Source organism: Neodiprion pinetum, chromosome 3 (genome assembly GCF_021155775.2).
Source record: "Neodiprion pinetum isolate iyNeoPine1 chromosome 3, iyNeoPine1.2, whole genome shotgun sequence".
Lineage (NCBI taxonomy): Eukaryota > Metazoa > Arthropoda > Insecta > Hymenoptera > Diprionidae > Neodiprion > Neodiprion pinetum.
Window position 1 is genome coordinate 30521020 of NC_060234.1, and position 21147 is coordinate 30542166.

Below are 21147 nucleotides of genomic sequence, written 5' to 3' on the forward strand. Positions count from 1 at the left end.
AGAAACGTTGGTACCTGCAATGAAAATAATACGTGTGGAAATTAAATTTGATATCAGAGATTTCGCCAATACTGATAATAATTCGTCACAGAATGTAATTTCTCGTTAACCTGTTATAGTCTATGATTTTTGTTCTCCCCTCATTCACGACTATTTCTGGGGTTCGATCAATTACTTCGGCTGTACACCACTCCGCAGCTAATTTCTGCTGATAATTGATGAGTTCCGTCTGAGGGAGGGGATTTTTATTATTTATTTCCCAGTATAAATGACATAAAACTTAATTCTTCATATTCTAATGGATGTTCACATACCATGTATGTCTGATTTATATTCACCTGCATATGTCCATTGTTGTGAAGGATTAAAGACGAATCTCATACACATTTCAGGTGTCTGACGATCCATTACGCGATACGTAATTGCTGGACGCGTGGGATGCGGGAATAGGAAACAAAAGAACTGAAAATCATCAATTATAACAATTTTTTTTTTTTTATTCGATTCTTAATACAATCGATCATTTTCATCATCGTCGTTCTACATCTCTTGTGACACAACATTTTATAATAATTAGAGCACTGCACTTGTGCTAAAAATATAGACAATCACGAATAGATTGCAATCACCTACATATTTACAACACCCATTTTGAATTATGCATATATACACATTTTCATCGCCCCTTTGCGTTCAACTCGGAAGAAGGGTAGGTACATGCATACAATTTTTAAATCAAAAGTCGGTGGGCGGCGTAAAATTTTACAAAATTCAATTTTCATGACGCGATCACTGCCATTGATATATGAAATTTAATAAATTTGTAATACTAATTAATAATATTCCCTTTATGAAAATCCTCAAACAATCGTCATTGCGCCACGAATAATTCTGTGTTCAATGAATTAATGTGCGTGAAGTTTCTATTCGCGGCACCACAATACTGTCTTATTAAACATCGCGTGATCGCTATGAAATTATCACGGATTGCGAAATTTCAATTATATCTTACGAAACTAAACGGTGCAAAAGAGACGTGTAATATTGCCCGAATTGTCATCTACCGTATTAATCGATGTTATGTAAGGTTCAACTGCATCGGTTCGGACAATTGGAAAACGTATGGCGAGTATCGTATCGATTCTTGCAGCTCTTCGCATCGGCTTCACTGCAGCTGTCGATATGCGCATCAACGATGAGCCGAATTCTGAATCTTTGATCGTGCCCGAGTCTAGCGCAGGGTGGATGTCCAACGCCTTGCCCGATGAGAAACGAACGTCTCCAACGTCGGCGGAATCGTTACCGCTAAATATCGTCAAATTGCACTGCATTTGAAAACGCGCGGCAAAATCGGATCTAATATTTCCATCAAGGCCGCGTTTCCGATTTCCCGTCTTTCATCCGGGAACTTATCGCCTTCGTAAATCTGTATCCGGATAAGTAGTCGTAAATAGTTGTCCGAGGTAGGTGAGGAAGACTATTAGTCAAGGTAAATATGGTTCGCCAAGGTGTCAGCTGCCGCACGAACCCCACTCCGTAATCCGTTACATACACACGCGTGCATTCACCGCGACACCCTATTCAAATGGTATCAGACTACACCTCGAGTAGAGGAGTCGGCTATCATGATTTAGAGTTTAAACTTTTACACTGATTTACGTCTGTTGAATCGAGTAGGCACACGTTATAACGCGGTAGGCGTGTGACCTGCATCGCAATCCTATCGCGGGACCATTATTTACCGATCGAATATTATCGGCGATTTGTTTTACCTTTACATGCACAGGTATGTATATTTATACGCATATGTACCGCAGTATCGATCAGCGGGGAGATTCGGATGAACTCGCTTTTTATCTCGAGCTTTATTTTTCTTACAGCAAGGGACGATATGCCGGATACAGAGGAACTGGTCTTTGTTACGTATACATATATGGTAGCCAATCTCGGGGGCATAAAATTTTGTTAAGATCGCATGCTTTTGTCTCGCCTTAATTGCAGTGCATCGTCGACAAAACTCGAGGTTATATTAATGTATACTGAAATCGTACAATTATGCATGGGAATTTTACCGTCTGCTAATCGGCGAAATTAAGTATGCGAATGATTCTGAAATTTATTCAACGATTATAAATTCTACCACATATATACATATATACCTCGTGTAATATATAATATAATTATCGTTTGCCTAAAAAAATTATTGATGTATGCAATTATACGTAATGCAATTTTATGCGCAGTTATACAATTATCAGGTTTATTGCAGACTGACTTTAATTTCCTCGGTATCATAGGTGTATAAATTTGTCCGAGACATTTCAAGCGAATTTCATTCGGAAGCACATCCCGAGATGACGCACTTGTTACGATGGTACTTCTGCAGATATAAGCAAGACGGTATAATGCAATTACTTGATGTGGTAAATTTAATGTCGGTTGTAGGAAGTTAATCATCTGAAGCGAAGGGTATCAAGTGTGATTTTGATTTTTTTGCATGAAAAATTCTGTGCTTGAAACTTTAGACTCTGTTCATTATTCTAAATCTATATGTAAATATAATAATTCAATATGTGACCTACATTAATGATTTTTATATGGAATTCAATATGTTGTTAGTTATCCGGATGGTTTTAGGACTGTCAAAATTATCGTATGAAAATATTTCTCCAAGTACATTTCTTATTAGTATGATCTATTTGTTTTTCACGTAACGTTTCTAAGATAAGAATCTAATTTTCTCCAGAACAATATATATATATATATATATAATAATAGGTCTAACGTTTTCTGTATATATGTATATGTATATGTATATTTCGTAATAGGAAATAAGTTTTAAACTGCAAGCGTATCAATAATTATATGCACACTTATATTATATTAATGATGTCAAAATCTGCGGAAGTAAAATTGCGGTGCTTCAACTTACCAAGCAGATCACATAACATTATAAAGGCGGCCGAATATTCTGTCATGCGTAATATAGGAGCTTGTGGAAAAAAAATACGTGTCTTGATTGAACGACTTGGAAAGTCTGCGTGTCCGCTAAATCTGTTAACACGAGCAAGAGCGTTGATTGAAAATGATAAACTTGAGAAACGGTAGTTCTTTAAAAATGTCAAACATCTCTCGTGTGGATTGAGATGAGATATCTTTTTTTCGATATTTGCGATTTGTCAGGAATCCCCAGCTGTCGAGTTTCGAACACATAACACTCATTTAGGCACGATAATCTTGCACCGTTTACCAAAAGCTACGCTCGAACCATAATGTAATACTTTTAAATCTAATGAAAATAACGGCGGTGGTTGTACGCAACGGAAGCTGAGCGCTATGGCATCACGGAATATCGGCCAACCAAGAAAACGTGGCATTCGTCGCACACGCGCACAGGCTTCGTGGAGTTTGGCAGTGCGATTGTATTGTCACTACAGGAATTGCAGAAGATCGCACCGCAGTTGCGGCAGTGATGCTGAAAAAATGAAAAAATATTTTTTTTCATCAATTTTGGATAATCGGCGATCAAATTCAACGATTATGATTATTCTACTCAAGGAGAGGGGAAATGAGGGGCTCCTTACGAAGTGGAGGGCAGCGAAAGAGGCACTTTGCGCGTTCGATTAATTTCTTAATACTCAATTGGAAGGGGGTTAAAATTGAATAACTCATCTTCAACTCAGCTTGCCGAGAGGCGTTGTAATTATTAAATATAAATTACGGCTCTGCGGAAGCTCGATGTTTTCGAGAAAGGGGTGAAAATTATAAGTGTACCTAAGTTTGAACACATCTGATGGAAATCAGAGGCAATATGATAAAATTGGATGGAATATTTTAAGGATTGAGTAAAATCGAAGTTTTCTTTGTTTTTTGCAAGTTGAAACTAACGAGTAAGTTGTTAAGTGCGGGATTAATGGTAATATTAAGACCGTTACAGCGTCGATGTTGAAATATATTGAACTTAAATTTTGCGAAAAATCGCATACATAGCACCACGCAATGTCTGGGTATCTAAATTGAATCGTTTGAATATTGGAATGAACATTCCGAGTCCCGTGTTATTACGCTGGAAGAAGTCGAATAATATAATTCCGATAACCAGTTCCCTCCCGAAAGTTAATTATTGAACCGTCTCATCCACGTGACTTATGGCCGAAATGTGGTAAAGTCGGCCCTGCTCCACCCCGCCAGACTTCAGTGCCAACCCTTATCGGCTAACAGTACCATTTATACCCGGAATAAATCTACAGTACGAAACTTGGAAAGAAGGTATAACTAGTTGGTGATAATCGGTTAGGTATATAACGGCTAACTCTCTTGCAAGTAATCTTATATCTTTTCAACATTTCCTCGGATGTGTATATATATATATACATATTTATACATATATATTAGGGTGGTTCTTATTTCGGTCATGTCAGAATTTCTTCTCGCTCACCACTCTCCAAAAGTAATAAACATATATCGAAAAAAATCTGGTTAAATCCTCGAATTTTTGTGATAACTCTAACACGCCCTGCCAAGCAATCGAATTTTGATTTAAAAAAAAGCATGCGTTTGAAATTTCTTTAAGAAAACTGTTGATTACTTTGAAACTGTATATTATAAAAAAAATTCTGGCTATTCTGTGGAAGATTTAATGCTCTACAAAAATGATCTGTTGTAAAATTATCGTATATCTAATATTTATCACGTTGTTAGCGACAAAATGAAGACAGCTCTTCGCCGATAACGTGATAAATATTAGAATTTCAACCTTGAAATGAAAATGGTGTACTGTGATTTAAACGTTGCGAGGCCATTTTTGACGTTCACGCTGAAAAATTGAATAAAAATAAATACATTTTCAATACGCGTTCAACAATCGAGACAACATACTAAAGAAATCGCGATATCGATGAGAGTGAATAATATAATTTTCAGTGAAAATAATACAGGTGGAGTTCCAATTTTGTATAAAGTTCGTAATAATCATTTCTTGGTGAAAAGTTTTCTTATCTAGCTAAACGAGCATTGACTCAGCAATAAACTTCTGCACGGCACAAATCACGGGGCAGAAATTGGAGCCGAGGTTAGAATCGGCGTCGTCGCGAGACGGCTTCGCCTCTTATTTTTATTTTCCATTTTTAGTAACGTTTTCTTTTCTTTTTTTTTTATTTCTCTTCTTCACTTCTTTCTCCCTCTTCTACCAACTTCCTGATTTCCATTTAGCCGCCGGCCCTCACTTAGCTAGGCAAATTTATCGCCGAGCCAAACCTGCGGTAACGTTACCCGACCACTCACCACCAATCACTCGATTTCGTTCAATAGTAAATTATTCGAGGTAGCAACCGCGACTGTGTGCTGCTGCAGGAATTACCGAGATAACTCCGCCGTTACAAAGATCAGAATTATAGCCTTGGGAGTAGGAATTGCATCCGCGCGAAGAACCGAACACTTTACCGATATGCATGGACATTGGAACGAATCGAAGGGATGCGAAGGAAGTTACCAGTCGGAAATCAATCCGAACTGCCCGACCTTCGCCGTTTTATAAACTGAAGTGAAAATTTTTGTCAAGCAGTCTCTTTCGCGAGGAGGAAACGCGAGCCGCCGAGCAATGGGTGAGCTAATTTACGATACCGGATTGCGGAGCACCCGCTGTGAGTCGGTGCCTCGACGTCTTTATTTTTACACTTTATTTGTTCCCTGCATTCCCTGCCATTCGTGTGTTAAAAGTCTTCTACCCTCTCTTTCTCTCACCCTTGGGTTTTAGGTATTTTTCTCGCATCCCCGGGCGGAATGAAAGCACCGCATCGCCTTTCGCGAGCCGGAACCTTAGGTGGCCTATTCTATATTAAACAGTATGCTAATACACCCACTGTGAGAAAAATGACTAACAAAGATACGCCCCGGTCTTGTTATTATGCGGTAACTTACCTCGTGTAAAATGCGGGAAAATGTATTCTATACGTATTTTACAGGGCGTGCAACAACGTCTCTATTACATTATATGACCGAATATGCATGTCATCATGAATATATATCGACTGATCTGACTACAATAATGTAATAATACCACCCAGCTGAACAGATAAGCTCCGGCCAGCCTGCCGAAATCTGACAAGTGACTCATCTTGGTCACTCGGCTGATTCCAAATCCATCAAATATGATCGAGACTTTGAGGATTAATTTTTCAGAATTTACCAACGCAAGAATGTAAAAAGTCGATGATAGGGAAACTTTGAAATCCGGACATGAAACTTGATCAATTTTCGGAAATAAAGAAAGAAGTCGGTTCAAGTGTTGAACGAAAAAAAAAAATTCAACCACGATTGCGTTGCAATTTAAAAAAAAAAAATCCATTTTCTTTGTTAAAAAACGTTGGCCTTGACACATAGATACTTTCTGAAGTATATATATATATAATATATAAGTATATTTTTAATGGTAGCTTCAGCCTTTTTTAATTCTCTTGTTCAGTTGTTATTCGGAGCTTTTCACCACCCGACTGCACGGCTCGAGTAACCCTCAATTACCACGAATGACAGGCAAAGCGCCGTTTATATGAAAAATTTGGTACCTTTCTTCGTGCGATGTTAAAATCTCGATTGCACCTTTTGCACTGTGTGACGAGACGATCGTTTGCCCAGGAAGCAGCGCCGTTTTGTTGCGATTGTTGCACGCTATCGGCAGCCTCCCGCAATTCTACAGCTGCCAATTTGGCAGAGCTCAGCTGTCCTCCGAGTTCTTCGAGCGTACGTTCCTGCTCCGTACAAATTTCCTTGAGGGCGTAGTGTTCTTCTTGCAACGCCAAGAATTTCTGCAACGTAAGAATCAAGTCGCGTGAGCGAAATACGTGTGCTTGAAAAAAAAAAAAAAACTACCTATCTCCGAATCAAATTGTGCTATATTGCCTCATTGTTCGCCAAATTTAAAAATACGAACGGTCGTTTGTTTAAACTTGCTATTTATTTTTTGTACAAAGTTTTTCTCATTGTTCTTAACCCTAGTGAGTCGTACCTCGGTAGAATCGCATAACAGTCACACGGAGTGAATCTCGTCTCAAACGTGATATTTTACTTCAAAAATGACTTCTAGGAATCTAAACAAAATATCTGGGTATTGTTTAAGGATTTTAGAAGAAGCTCTCTCAGTTTTCCTAACCAAAATTGACTGTTTAAGTACTGTAAAACATCGGCAAACGGGGTGCAACTCATCCGCAGTGACCTATTAGGGTTGAAGTAACAAATCAACCCATTATCATGTAAAACATTAACTAGAAAACAGTTATCTACCATTCGTATTGAACCAATGAGCCCACTCAATTTACTTGATATACAGCTAAATATATTAAGTCTCGTGATAATCGGATATTGGTGATTTAGAACTCCTTTTCAAACCAGAATGATGCCACAAAATGGAGCAATTAATTCCTGACAAATCGAATAATTCGATTGAAGTTTGGATAATTCGGTTTTACCGAATGATTGAAAAGACAAAATATCCGATTGATTCGATCAGAATATCAAACATGCGTTTATTTCACTATTTTTTGATTCTACCGCACCAAGCCGCTTAATCAATGATGATTAATTAAAGTAGTCGTTCTATTGTCGTGCTTCGAACGAATAATAGCGTCGAGTTACTTCTAAGGTCTGTAAATTATCAAGTATAATTTTTGAAAGGAGTTGTATAACTATTAGATTCGATTCGATTTTACATAATTACTACTTGCAAGCCCCTGAAAAGGGTCTTGTTCCGTTGTTGGGAATAAATTTAAACGCATCTTTATTCAAACGTATTTACCTCGGCAACCTCCTTCAACTGATCAAGTTCCTGGTGAAGCTGTGATATTTTTTCCCGGTCCTTGACGGAGGTCTCCTGAAGGGCGGTTCTCCACTCCCGTTCTATCCTGAGCTCTCCCTCGACGCCGCTTGCCCAAGCCTCACGTTGAGCCGCTTCCGCCCCGACGACTCGAGCCCGCTCCTCGGCACCGGAACGGATGCCCTCCAGCACCTTGCATCTGGTCAACGTGAATAACAGGTAATCCTTGAAACATTTTTGTTCAATCGCATGCAGTTTTACGGAGGTTTCGAGGGCGACGATGACACGGCGCGCAACGGGATCGTGACAATTATCGGTGATGTATTCATTCGCTTCGGAAGTTCACTTGAATCTTTATGGATGCGGTCGGGTTTCATGCTTTTGGATAGGGCAAGGCCAGTTGGGACAAAAACAGATAACAACACGACTATGATTAATCCACGAACAATTGAATGATATTTTATCAATTCCGGTGCCGGTTACTGTTAAGAAATATTATTTTGCAATCGGTAATCAGACTCAACTGTGCATTATTGACATGAAAGTCTTGGAAAAGACAAAAACGACACGTACACGGACTCCTGGTAACTACATTTGATAGCGGAATTGAATCTAGCGTCTCATTTTCGGAGATCAGTATGGAAAAACTTGGCGAGTACACTTAATTGATTTGCTTGTCAAGTAACCAGATCTATCGTATGAGATAAAATCGACTGGATGGTAGTGAGTTTGCAGTAGGTATATACAACGCGTTCGTATAACAATTAAGGGATTTTCGTTAAATAACCTGCCAGGCAATAGTGATTAATTAGTAATAGCCAAAGTTAATTGCGTTCACAAACTGTTTGATGATCAATTAATTATCTGCACTTAAAAGCAATTGCGATCAGTCAGCCGGGCAAATACGACTTTGTCTTATACCTTAAACTTCGATGAAAATCCCATCTCCTATGGGATTGGAATAACATTCTACTAATCCATCGCAGAATTTGAAAGATAGACGGGTCAGTTGAGTACAAGCATGGGATGAAAGAAAAGTTTCACGTCGATATGTGAAATTCAATTTATTTCCAAGAACCCATAATCTTTCGGATGCTCTACGAAATGTTCTACAATTGTTGTGGTTGACATCAGTTTTCATCTCACGCCCGCCAGTAAACCATTTTACGAATCAAGACCTGTGATAAAGCCAGATTTTCTATACCAAAAGTTAATTGACTCATCCAATCGATTACTCGGAGTAGATTCATACGAAATTATGTCTAATCTATGAGATCTGAACGTGTGTTGCATAGACAATCAACCCATATTTCATGCCGAACTAGGCGATTGTTGTTTACTAGTATTCTGATTCGTACCAGCAGATAGTATCCACTATAATCAGATGCTGGGCACTTTGGCGGCGACAAAAATAGCTTTGGAAAAGTTCTACGAGAATAAATTAATTAATTTAGAGTACGCCTGAAATTCAACTACGGATTTCTCAATATCTACAATAATTGACTCATTGGTAATGCTGATTATCGACATGCGATATTATAGACGACTGGAGGTGACTGAAGAATGATATTTAACCTTCGGTTAATGCAAGTACAATTTTGTTATTTGATTAGCTAGACACGAGAGTTCGAACTCAGATCTGAAAGAATCATTAATCAACAGTAACGGTTGTAATTTCTCAATCACTAGAAGTGTGACTATACAGAGTTACTTTTGGTTATTACGTGACTTTGGTTCTATTTCTGAGTGTTTCATTAATTAATTCACTCTGAGAAAATAACTAACATTCAGACGCTACGCGAGTATTGATTTCCCGTAATTTTTTATATTCACTGAACTAATCAGCATAATTATACAGCTTGCGTAATAAATGTACTTTAGGAAAGCTGCACCTAATAGACAAACTCTTAACTTACCTTATCCGCTGGGAATAAAATTATCTGACAACTCTAACATGGACGTGATTGCAATGAAAAGCAAAGTAAGGCCGTTATCTGCTGACGTAGATTTTTTTTCAATTTATATAATTTACCTGTATCTGAAAAATTATGCTTTGGAGGGGCGGAGGGTATAAGATGAAGTTTTATTTGTCATATTCTAATCGGATGCAAGTATAAGGCGTACAACAGACAGACGAGACGATGTAATTCTGACCACTAGCCTTAGGGTAATCAAATACGGTATGGTTTATACATTAATATTTTATTTTTTTAGTCTTATACAAGCACACGTGGTGTCATTATGAGTTATATTGCTGATCGCTTGATATATATGTATATATGTATATTCGTGTGTGGCACCTTAGCGAACATAGCGAATATACGTAAATTTGTTATTAGAAAATTGCGTTACTGCATTTTTACACCGTTATTCGTTTGCATTGTTATTGGCCGTGAAACATCGAGCGGCAGGATCCACAAATGATCTAATTAATTTCTATCCAAGAAAATCATCCGCAAAGGTAAACATGAAAATAACGATACATCTTGCATGTAACCCACACAGCTACGTTTGTACGCAGTCCACCTAATTACATTTAAATAAAATAATAACTCACTTCGTTTTTTTTTTTATCACAATTTTAATACTGGAACATAAATATATTTAATATTCATACCATAATATATGTTAGCTGATAGCGCGATTTAACGGTAAAAGATGTACGCAATGCCCGTTCGGTGAAAAACAAGTGAACAACTCATACCAACGGATCATCGTATCGTGAATCGAATATCGATTGAAACTTTTCTCTTCATCATCATCACCGCTTTCTTGCGATCATTCTCAAATACCCATTCAACAATTATTGATAATGTTCGTCGATCATCGAGTGCGGTGCGGATGAAATATTTATTCGAAGGTTACAGGCTCATTATGACATGTACACCGACACCAATGGTTAATTGCAAGGTAACAGGGAAGTCAAAGCCCCATTCACATATTCACCATAAACACATATGACATTAAAAAAAAAAAAAGGAAAAACCCTGTAAGCGAAAAATCGTACGTGTCATCGTCCCTCTGTTTCTTGAATTACCGCTAACTTGTAATCATAATGATCATGAAAGTTATATCAAAGTTATCTCGGTTTGGCTTCAGTAATGATTGCCATTAATATATAAAAACCAAGAGCGTATTAAATCAGAAAGTCTATGGAGTGGGCACGAATTGTTCGCGCGAGTTTAGACTAGAATAAATTCAGGCACGTATTTCAAATTGCAACGTGCATGAGAGTCGCCCAGAATCAAAGCTCGAATTCGACTAGAGACTTTTAATATATAATTTTATAATACAATAAAAATATTCCCAGCATATTCATCTTCGAAATATCAACGTTACATGCACTTTCACTCTCATCCTAACATATCCTAAATATCGTTAACTTTCGTGCAATATGACACCATCACTGATAATTGGCGATACCGTGGCCCTTGAAAAACATGGTACGGAATGGCTATAATTGTTCACCCCCAGGGACAAAGAAACACCACAAAAAAGAATTATCGGAAACAAAGAAGAGCATGGGGTACATTTGAGTTTCAGTGATATTAGTAAAAAATATGTAAACATACTTCTCATCCATTTTCTGAATGGTGTCAGTCATGGAATGTGTCTTTGCTTCCAGCTTACTGATCAGTTCTGTCTTATGCTTAAGCGAGCCCTCACACTCCTGAAATAAATCTCTCTTAATTATATCGTTGAAACAATGTTTCGTAGTATCGATGGTAACGTCTCGCTGTAACCGTGCTGGAAATATTTTAAAAATATTAATTACAATTTCCATGCTTTCGGCGCACGTTAAATCTCTAGATTCAAAGCTAATTATTCAGAGTATAGATGCTGTGCCTAATATCATGTGCGTCCAAAATATGAACCGAGTACGGATACAGCTGAAAAACAATCGGAACATAAAATCACATTTCTGTAATACAATTACGAACTAATATTTTTCTCAATGTAAATAAATTAGATACATAGCAAAGGAATGATGTTTCGCGGTTTCATACTGCGAATATCTCAAATCCAGCGAAGTCAGTACGCAAATAACGAACCAGCCAAATTTTCTCACCATCGGATGTAATTAAATTAGAAAATAATTCATCAATCGGATAAAGGACAACTGTTTTTCAGCAAATCAATCTAATAACTTGCCATGGGCACTAATCCAACCAAGAATTCGTTCTTATCAGCTTGAACTATCACGTATCATGATAGGCTTAGTGGACCTGGGGTTAGCCGGAAAAACTTGTACCATGGAAAACATAATTATAAAAATGGTTCGCGGCGAAGCATAGAATCCCCAACAATCAATAATAATATCCCTAGAACAAAGCGCCTGCTACACAGCTATATACCGTTGCAAAGATAAAACTGAAATCATAGTTTGGAAATAAAAAAAAAACATATTGACAAATTCTCACTACCAGCGAACCAATTAGCCGTTTGAATTTTGTTAAGGGATACTAGAAGCGAATATCCGTTGATTTTTGTTATACGCTTCGCTCTCGAACCTCACGTTTTTAAACTTTGAGTGGATACCGCGCCAAATCAATGCGAAACACTCGTGAAGAGCTGGTTCCATAAGGAAAACGAAAACGAAGAGTAAAAAACAAGAAGCGGTAAGCTCAATCCTAGGACGCCTCAATCTTTCGCTTCCTCGATGGAAGCTTCTCTCGGTACTTTTTCCGAATTGGCTGTCCGATCAGGGTCCGACTGCTGGAACCGAGCGAGTTCGCCAACGGACACCCTAGGCGAGGTGGGACTATTTTTTACAAAAGACTTGGATCCGGTTACTGGAGTTGTTGGACTCCGACCGCATTCCGCATCTTTCATTAGATGGTTGTATTTCTCGAGGTTGTTCAGTAACTTTCCGATCTGATTCGTCTTGGCATGAAGCCGGCTCACCATCTCACCTTTCTGCGTCAGCTCGTGCTCGCACTCCTACAAGTCAAACATCGAGACAGACAAGTAATGAATTTTCAAAAGAAGGCAAGAACAAAATGACGCTTCTCGTGTCGCCGGATAACATTTTCCTAAGCTATTTTCTATCTTCACGTTCCCAACTTGCAATAGGTATCCTCATCTAGTTCAAACACAATGCTTGATACGTCAATCAAAGGGCTGGTAATACGCAAAGAGCATGGGCACGCTTTTTGAGCATTCCTGCATCCTAATAGAAGTTTTTTTCTATCGCATTATTATGATTTTGGACTAAAAGTTAAATTCTGTGCAATATGCCAGATCTCATGACCAAAGGTGATCAAAGTAAAGGCAGTTGTCGTAACGTATACGTACTTTCAACGCACAGCCCTTCAACAGACGACGCAGTAAGCTTTTACATGCGATGAATTGTTAAAATTAAAGAACACAAAATTGTGACTAGAAACCAAATTTCACTTGGGTTCACGAGTTATCGAGGTTTACAGATCGGATAAGACCGAATTGAGGATACAGCCACTGTGAAATACGGATCATGCATCGTTACAGAAATTATTACCTGTGAAATATGAAATATAATCATTATTTAAAATTGAAGACAAATGGTTACGTCACCTGCAGCTTTTTGTACATCTCCAAATTGATCGATTTGATGTCATCCAGCTGCCTTCTCAGAGATATTATAGTGTCTTGTTTCTCGTGGATATCTTTTTCCAACAATTTCATGGCAACCTCCATTTCCGACTTCATGCTGACCTGCTCCATAAAATGTTTTCAGGCTTCTTTCGCGAATTTACATATTTCGAACAGAGAACATCAAATATCGGATGGAATCAAAATTGGATTAAACCAACGTTACGAACCTGTAATTCCAGTTCCCTTTCAGCCTCAAGTCTTTGCTTTTTTTCCACTTCTAGCCTACTTCTCAACTCCTCTATCTCTGACGTAGTCTCTGTGATTTTGACGGGTGCTTTTCCGTTCTGAAATAAAGCGGAGCCTGTTAATTTGGACACATCTTAAAATCATTTTTGTGTCAGTGAGGACTCGTACCTCGTTTGGATCCTTGACTTCGATGCCCAGTTCTTTTTTCAGTTGCCTGTTCTCGTCATGGAGTGAGAGAATATTGTTTTTCGCAATTGCCAGATCTTCCTTCATGAGGGCATTCGTCGTGGTGAGAGATTCGACCTTTGTTTGTAGATTCGTTACAGTCGCACTGAAATACGATTACGATCGGGATGATTGAAGTTCACCACTCGAGATCATGCGAAATCTATCGAATTTCCATACGACTGATTCTAGGTACAAACAGTTTTGGCCCTACTTTAGATGCCTGTTCAGCTCCTCGATGTAATTCTTTTGGTCTAGAACAGTGGTCATATTGTCGTTCTCCAGTTCGTCGTCCGGTGATTCGCCTGGAATGTGATTGCTGCTTCTGAGGTAAAGGGAGAAGTCGATTACACCCTGCTGGCAGTCCAGGTCTTCTTCCTGTTTCGCGCAATCGATACCCATCAAGATAATTAGCATCGGATTAACTCTATCACTCGCTGCCAGGTTTCGCTACACTAACCTTGACACAGAAGTTGCAGTCTATAACATTGAGGCCAACCAGCAAACCCATTACAACAATGGCTTCGTCGCTCATCATTAGTGCGTCCGGTTCAAAGTATTCAGATAGAATGTCGTCCTTGTGATCGATTAGCACTTTTAGGTAATCCGCAAGTTTTTTTTGCATCAGCGCCATCCTCAGCCAAGCTCGTGCTCGGCCCATCGCTGTCCTGAAAATATCAGGACTTTGAGGATAAAATCTTCATTACACCAGTTGAGTTGAGTTCCGACTTGAATTCGCGAAATAATATCCACAAGCTATTCCAGACTGTGTTTCACGGATTTGCGAATGAGGTTGATTGATACCTGACGGTCGGTAGGTCGCGGATACTTGAGGTGATATCTTGTGCTTCGGGACAGTATTTTTCCACAAGTTGAAGAATGTCCCAGAGTTCTTTTTTCGGGCCAAGGAGTCCCTGGAAAGTCAATTCGTTATTTGCTGATGTTGATTATGTTTTGACAAGACTGCGTTGAGCTTGCAGCCATACCTTCTTAGGCCGTAATCCGTGTCTAAGGACGTGTTCGAGGACGATGAAAAAATGCTGCAAAGGCATATGATCCGAGTCCAGCATACGTCCATATTTCAGAGACGTCTCGATCAATTCCTTAACGATCAGCTTCGAAATATTGACTAGGTTGCTTCGTTCGATAATCACTGGATCTCGTGCTGTAAAAATAACAAATTGCCCAATCCGGAGTGTCAGGATCACAGCTAAGGTGGGCTTATTTATCTTCTCCGTCGTTCAAATTTTGTCGAAAATTCGAAAAACCGTGATACTCTCTAAGTCATGTAGAACTGTCTTGGAACTGCAGACCACGTATTCAAATATAAACCGTGTATTTAGAGTAAAAAATTTGATGGATTGTCCCGCAATTCATATAATCGATTCGAGAAGCAAAGCCACCGCTTAAATTTTGCCATCGCATGCGGCACGAAAAGAATTTAGCAAAAATTGAGATACTGCGAAGCAAGCCAATACAGATGTGATTGTACAACGCGCAATACAACTGCAGCGTCAAATTGTGTAAACAACTGCACAAATGAAGAATGCAGAAAATAAAGTTTCAAATCCAATTGATCATGTATTGGCATGACGCGGGACGAAGCACAACGTGTGTTACGATCAGTTAAATGGCATGCAACAAAACTAATTCGAACAAGGCAGAGTGAGATATGTCAAAGCTGAAGCTATTCAACCTTTACCGAGTACCCAAACCAAGTATGAAGTGAAAAAAAACGAGTTCCACCCGAAGTTGTGTCTCTTACCCTTACATGAAAGCATGATGACGATTAATACGGGAAGATAACGAGAGTAAATACAGTGAATCCAGAGTGAAAGTTTGAAAAGACGAAGAAACAAAAGATTAGCGACAAGTTAAACATTATACGCTTTTACTGATTCGATGAGTACAGCGTCTACGGAAGAATTTAAAGGTGATTCATTGAGCCCAATTGACATCGTCTACCTCATGAACGGGTTTCAGACTTTTTCCATCAAAATACAGCGTATATCAAGGATAAATCAGCTAGGAAAAGAGAAAAAACCGGTCAAGAAATCTCCAGCAATACTGTGTGCGCCAGTCATAGTGAACACGGCTAAAATAACTTCCCTGCTATAATAATACGTAGAAAATTCGAATAACACAAGCTATCAACAGTAAGAGAAAAGTTTTTATAGTTATAACGTCCTGAATGATCAAACTCTGATGTTTTTATCCAACTCTATTTTTTTGGGTTTATTTTGTTCATAATAAAAATATCTAAAAATCGCCTGAACCAAATTTCACAAATAATTATTTCCAAACATGGGAAAGAAATATATCTCTTCAATGATGCTATAAAAACAGACGTTCATCGTCAAAATCAAAATCAAAATCATTAGATTCGAATCAATAACACCAAAATTGAATAATTTTTTGCCATTTTCTTTACGGAACTTTTTCTCAAACTATTGATACCGCAGCTTGTGTTATTCGAAATTGCTTAAATTTATTATTATCACACAGTATGGTTGTTCCGCATCGTGCGTATTCACTATATCATTGTCACAAACAGTGTTTACGGAGATTTTTCAACATTTTTCTCGTTTTCCAGCCTCCGATTCCAATTTGATTGCGGGAGCTTCATCCTTAGATTGCTCCGCGATTATTCGAGTGCAAATAATAATACAGACACAAGAAGCTGGAGAAGAGTGGCAATGGTGGCGAGCTGGACATAAGTGCGTCGCAAAGCGAAGGAGTTTCGTGTCGTTGGTGACGGTGTCGTTCGTGATGGTGGTTTGTACCGCTAAGCGGCAACGGAGGTGACGGTGAACGCTGCATGGAGTCCTGCATCGAGAATTCGACGTCCTGAAGCTCCTTCAGGCATAGCCATTCCCCGTCGACGGATACCCGGAAGTTGCACAGGTAGATGGTGTCCTGGGCCCCGGCCATGTCTTGTTCGATCATTACCCCGCCGTCGCCGCCGCCGCCGCCGCCCCCGTGATGATGTTCGCTGAAAGGCCGCAGCTTCACGCCGGTCTGAGATTCTTGTCGCATAGGAATTCGTCCAAGGCGCCCTCTGGTTCTCGATATCGACCGGGTTCTATGGCGTCACCGCTGACCGCTTTTGCAACTTTTCGCAAAATCCGTACGCTTCAAACTGACTGGTTAGGCGACTTTGGTAGGAAGTCCTCCAGCAAGCAGTCGCTTCCTTTCCCGGATATCCTCGTATTTAATTCGGGCCTCGGGCCCACTTCCTTCGGACTGATATTTGTGATTTATTCGGTTCAAGTCCGCAACGGTTGACGGAAAAAGAACTGAACAACAACAAATAAACGACACACTCTCCGAAGTCACTGGTACCACGTGTTATTCGTACTCTGCAGTTTGCTTGTAGTTTCATTTAACGTTTTCCCTTCGGCGACTCCCACGGGTCCCATAATTATATTTTGCATCAATTGCACTGCAACGCGGATTAGCGATGTCTACAAAACGTAGTATCTAAGGACGAACTGTTTTCTTTTGCGCAACCTTTCACGGCCCGGTACGAAGTCTTGGCCTTAATACAATTGTTATCATCGCAAAGAGCGAAAGGTCTTGCACTGAAATCTTTCGAATGCACTCTGACAGCGCAATTCCCGGCGAAAATGTCCAGAGGCAAAGGGGCTGCCGATTATTGATTTTTGCACCGACTTTGCCTCCACCTACGTTAATCAATAATACCGCCAACACTGGCATCGCAAGGTGCTGCTTTCGTTAGACACAATTCAGAAGCAGTAAGACCGCTTGATTACCAGTCGGCAAGGTAGAACGAGTGAGGCTGGGCAACATCCGGTATCGTGAAAATTGGCATTGGAAAGTCCAAGAACTTTTGGACGTTATTGTAACCGATTACATATAGGGGTACATTCTGTTGGATATAACAGGTACGCAGATGCAGTACCATTGTACTGTTTGTCGTTATAGTTTGTGCATGGAATTACTAATACTCTGAAGTGAGAAAAAGTTGGACAATCAGTTTTCCAGCGATTCATTACACATATGTATTCCTATAACAGGTCCAGGGACCGGAAAAAGTTCTCGGAGGATTCTAGGACTTGAGATTCTAACTTGCTCTGCTCGCCATTTTTCAAATATATGTATAATAAACCAAAGATTCATTTTGTGGAAAGCCTTCGATCTATCGAGCACTTTTCAGACCACTGTGGCTTAAAGCGAAAGTAATTTAGTTTCCCAAGAATTTTTCCATCAATTTAACTGTTCACAACTCAAGTCCGTTATTCTTTCAGTTTTACTACCGTTATCAATCTCCGTGGCAGAATTGTTATTAGATACAAGAAATGCATAAGAGGGTTAGTACCGGCAAAGAAAACTTAAGAAAGTATCAAGAAAGCAATAAGAAAGCGAAAGAGAGACATTCAACATAGAGAGTACAGATTACTTTTATTCCTTCTGTTAATGGTGAATAAGGTTTTTTATCAGTCTGGTTTTACACTGACCAGTTTCTAGCATTCATACTTTCCGAAATTGATCCCACAAAACGTAAGAGGAGTCTTTCGGTTGCTCCACGCGCAGAGAAAGTATTTTGCAAATTCACCGAATATATTTACAATTAGTCATAAGAATTATTTGCCTCAAATATTTTTCATTCGAGACAGATAAATGGCGTTTCGTTAAATAACGCAATTCGCTTACCAAATTATAAAATTTCTTCGACTCTAAAATACACTTGTTTCACCATATTTGACCCAGTCAAATAAATGTCTTCGTTCTTTGTATGCAACACCTTCTTTGTATTTTTTAGATTTCCAATCCTGCAGCTTGCGTTAGTACCAGCATGAAATTTACGATCATATTAGCGTCAAAGCAACAGTAAGCAATAATAATACGTAGAGACTCACAGAAACAATAGGTATGTTACGTATTGTGAATAGTCATGTTAATGTTTCTTGGTGTGAAAATGCGTTATGTTATGTGTGTGTTATATCGTTTAGTACTTCTTTTATATCACTGCTACATGCCACAATTCCAATTCGAAAATGAATTTTCATTTATTCCATACTAAACAAGCCGCGAATGTGACAAATCACTGAAATTCCGTTCGTCCATTTCTCTTTCTTCTTATTCGCTATGCGAACAATTTTCGGCATGAATACAATTTTTTTCCTCATCTTTCAAAGGTCAAGTATAACGTTCCATAAAAATAAATAATGCGACCTAATATTGAACTTGGGTAAGACATATTTGTACACCATATCGAAATTTCGTTATTTACCTTTTGCCTCATAGTTGGACTGCGATCGTCCAAAATTGTACGAGATATTCAATTTTGTTACGAAATCTGTGAACCACGAATAAATTAAATTCATATAATATTCGATATTGGTTTCTTGAAAGAAAAGATAACGATTCAAACCTTCTTAAATAATTTATTAACAGATTACAGCCAGTAGTTAACGTTTATAAATCAATTAGAATGATCAATAATTGTATCAACTGCCACGTGACAAATCATTCAAATTTTCGATACGACACTACAAAAACGAACAAGATATAACAGCATACAAGAATTCTACGGAAAGTAAGTACCAAAGGTTTTTCAATCGTACAACATGTACTGAAAATAAATACCGTGTATCCATTACTACAAGGTGCAGTTTTCTTGCAATGCAATTCCATAGGCACAGACGCGAATAGAACGCACCGCACGCGTTGGTCCCGAAAACGCGCGAAAAACACTCCGATCCTCCATTGTCAGTGGATTCAAAAAGTAATGAGGTATTCCGACGAGCCGTGCAGAGTCGCCACCTGGCGTCGCGACGCTCACTGTCGTCTCGAGTCCGAAACTCGTCGGAGACAATATGCCACGCGCTTCGGACGAGCAGTGGCGTCGGCGCGGCGGCTTTGGCGTCGATTTAATTGGCCAGAAAATCGCCATCGTCGAGTGCCAATAACAGCGGAAATTGTTGTTTTTTTTTTTGTTTTTTTTTTTCTTTTTTTCTTTTTGTTTTTACTTCCGTTTCTCCATATTTGTTGTTAAAAATGGAATTCTTGTAAACAGAATGACATGCAGCCTACTTACGCCTCGGTGTCCACCACGCGTCCAACTTCCGAGGCCTCGAGACGACGAGGTCCGGCCACCTGTCTTCCCGAATCGAATAACTGGACGGTGATCGCGAAACACTTTTGTCATTATCGTCAGATATAATGCTACTCGTCAACGATTTTTCGGACGGTGAAATTGGCAAATCTTCACTGGTTTCCGCAGCCATGTTTACATTCGGTGTCACGCACCGAAGGCAGTCACACAGTTATCGATAGACGCTCGACGATTTCTGACTAGCGACTCTTCGACCTCGGGACAGTCTCGATATCGAGCTTGACGGCGTATTTCAAATCGCACCGCGGGAAACTGCTACGCAATTGGCGGTGGATTCGAATTCTAAAAATTTCTCTTCTGCATTTATTTGGCTTCCTTATACTGCCTTTTTTAATCACAGGCGATTCACTTTGCCTGGAAACGAGCCGTTTCAAAGGCACTTAATTTATGTCGAAGGTACATGCGATGTATTTCATTTAAGGAATTTTCGCCTTTTCTTAATGCGAGTAGGCTATGACTAATAAATTCCGGCATTAGATGAAAACTATGTAGAGCCTCAGCGATTTAAAAACAATTTTTATGGATTTACGAGTATCTTTCAATTAATAAATGGGCTCCGCCACATTTTCAACAGAATGACGTTTGGCACGATGGCGCGAGTCAACATTCACATCAATGCAAATACTTATAAGAATGACACCGTGCCAGGTTGAATAAAAGTAAAGAATCATGTTTAATTTAACTCCTTGTTTGTACGTATGTCAGATCTCTACTTGCTACAGAGATTAAACAGTATAATTAGCGACCGAAAACTAGTGGAAAATATTGTGATAAGTCGTGCGTTGAGTCGCGAAACTTTTTATCTTTCCAGAGCGGTGTTCACAGAATCGTGAATGCAAAATATCTCTTGGCTATTCTGTATGCTCCGTTTTCGGATTCTGATTTTCATTTTCCTTCTATTACGTCAAATATCGTGATTCAGTTCAAGCCGGTTGACTGTCAACAGGAAGAAAGGTCTCGTCATCCGAAGCTCAGGCTATCTCCCCGCAATTTTTTCCGCCTCCTTATTTACTTTCCTTCTTTCTATTTCGTCATCTCTCTCTCCCTCTCTGTCACTCTGTCTGTACTCTATTATATCGTGCTGTCTATCTCTTCTAGTCACACAGTAACTTTTATTTTATTTTATTTTGTAATGCTCTGTGGCTACATTGCCTAA

General features: G+C 39.1%; 1 protein-coding gene across 6 annotated transcripts; it reads right to left on the reverse strand.

The window, feature by feature from the left end:
* Positions 1-498: 498 nt before the first annotated feature.
* On the reverse strand, positions 499-20148 carry LOC124213876 (RUN and FYVE domain-containing protein 2). 6 transcript variants are annotated; one of them, XM_046615585.2, is made up of 13 exons: positions 19914-20148; positions 19107-19172; positions 14839-15017; positions 14657-14766; positions 14313-14520; positions 14067-14230; positions 13796-13958; positions 13609-13725; positions 13361-13501; positions 11380-11477; positions 7790-8006; positions 6564-6803; positions 499-3475 (listed from the first exon to the last, which is right to left on the reverse strand). In XM_046615585.2, exons 1-13 carry the CDS (start codon positions 20101-20103, stop codon positions 3335-3337), a joined length of 2034 nt encoding a protein of 677 aa, XP_046471541.1. In that variant the 5' UTR covers positions 20104-20148; the 3' UTR covers positions 499-3334. The 6 variants fall into 6 exon arrangements, 5 of the variants coding, with proteins under 5 accessions (XP_046471541.1, XP_046471543.1, XP_046471540.1 ...); XM_046615587.2 differs by lacking the exon at positions 19107-19172 and having other exon boundaries at positions 19914-20147; XM_046615584.2 differs by lacking the exons at positions 19107-19172; positions 19914-20148 and adding an exon at positions 16525-19056.
* Between the last annotated feature and the right edge of the window lie 999 nt (positions 20149-21147).

Coding starts and splice junctions, on each gene's coding strand:
- LOC124213876 (XM_046615584.2), bottom strand. CDS start 16,888: ATGCGACAAGAATCTCAGACCGGCGTGAAGCTGCGGCCTTTCAGCGAA. Junction 15,018..16,524: donor ACTCTTCTCCAGCTTCTTGT/GTCTGTATTATT, acceptor TTATTTTTACAG/CACGAGATCCAGTGATTATC. Junction 14,521..14,656: donor CGCGACCTACCGACCGTCAG/GTATCAATCAAC, acceptor TGATATTTTCAG/GACAGCGATGGGCCGAGCAC.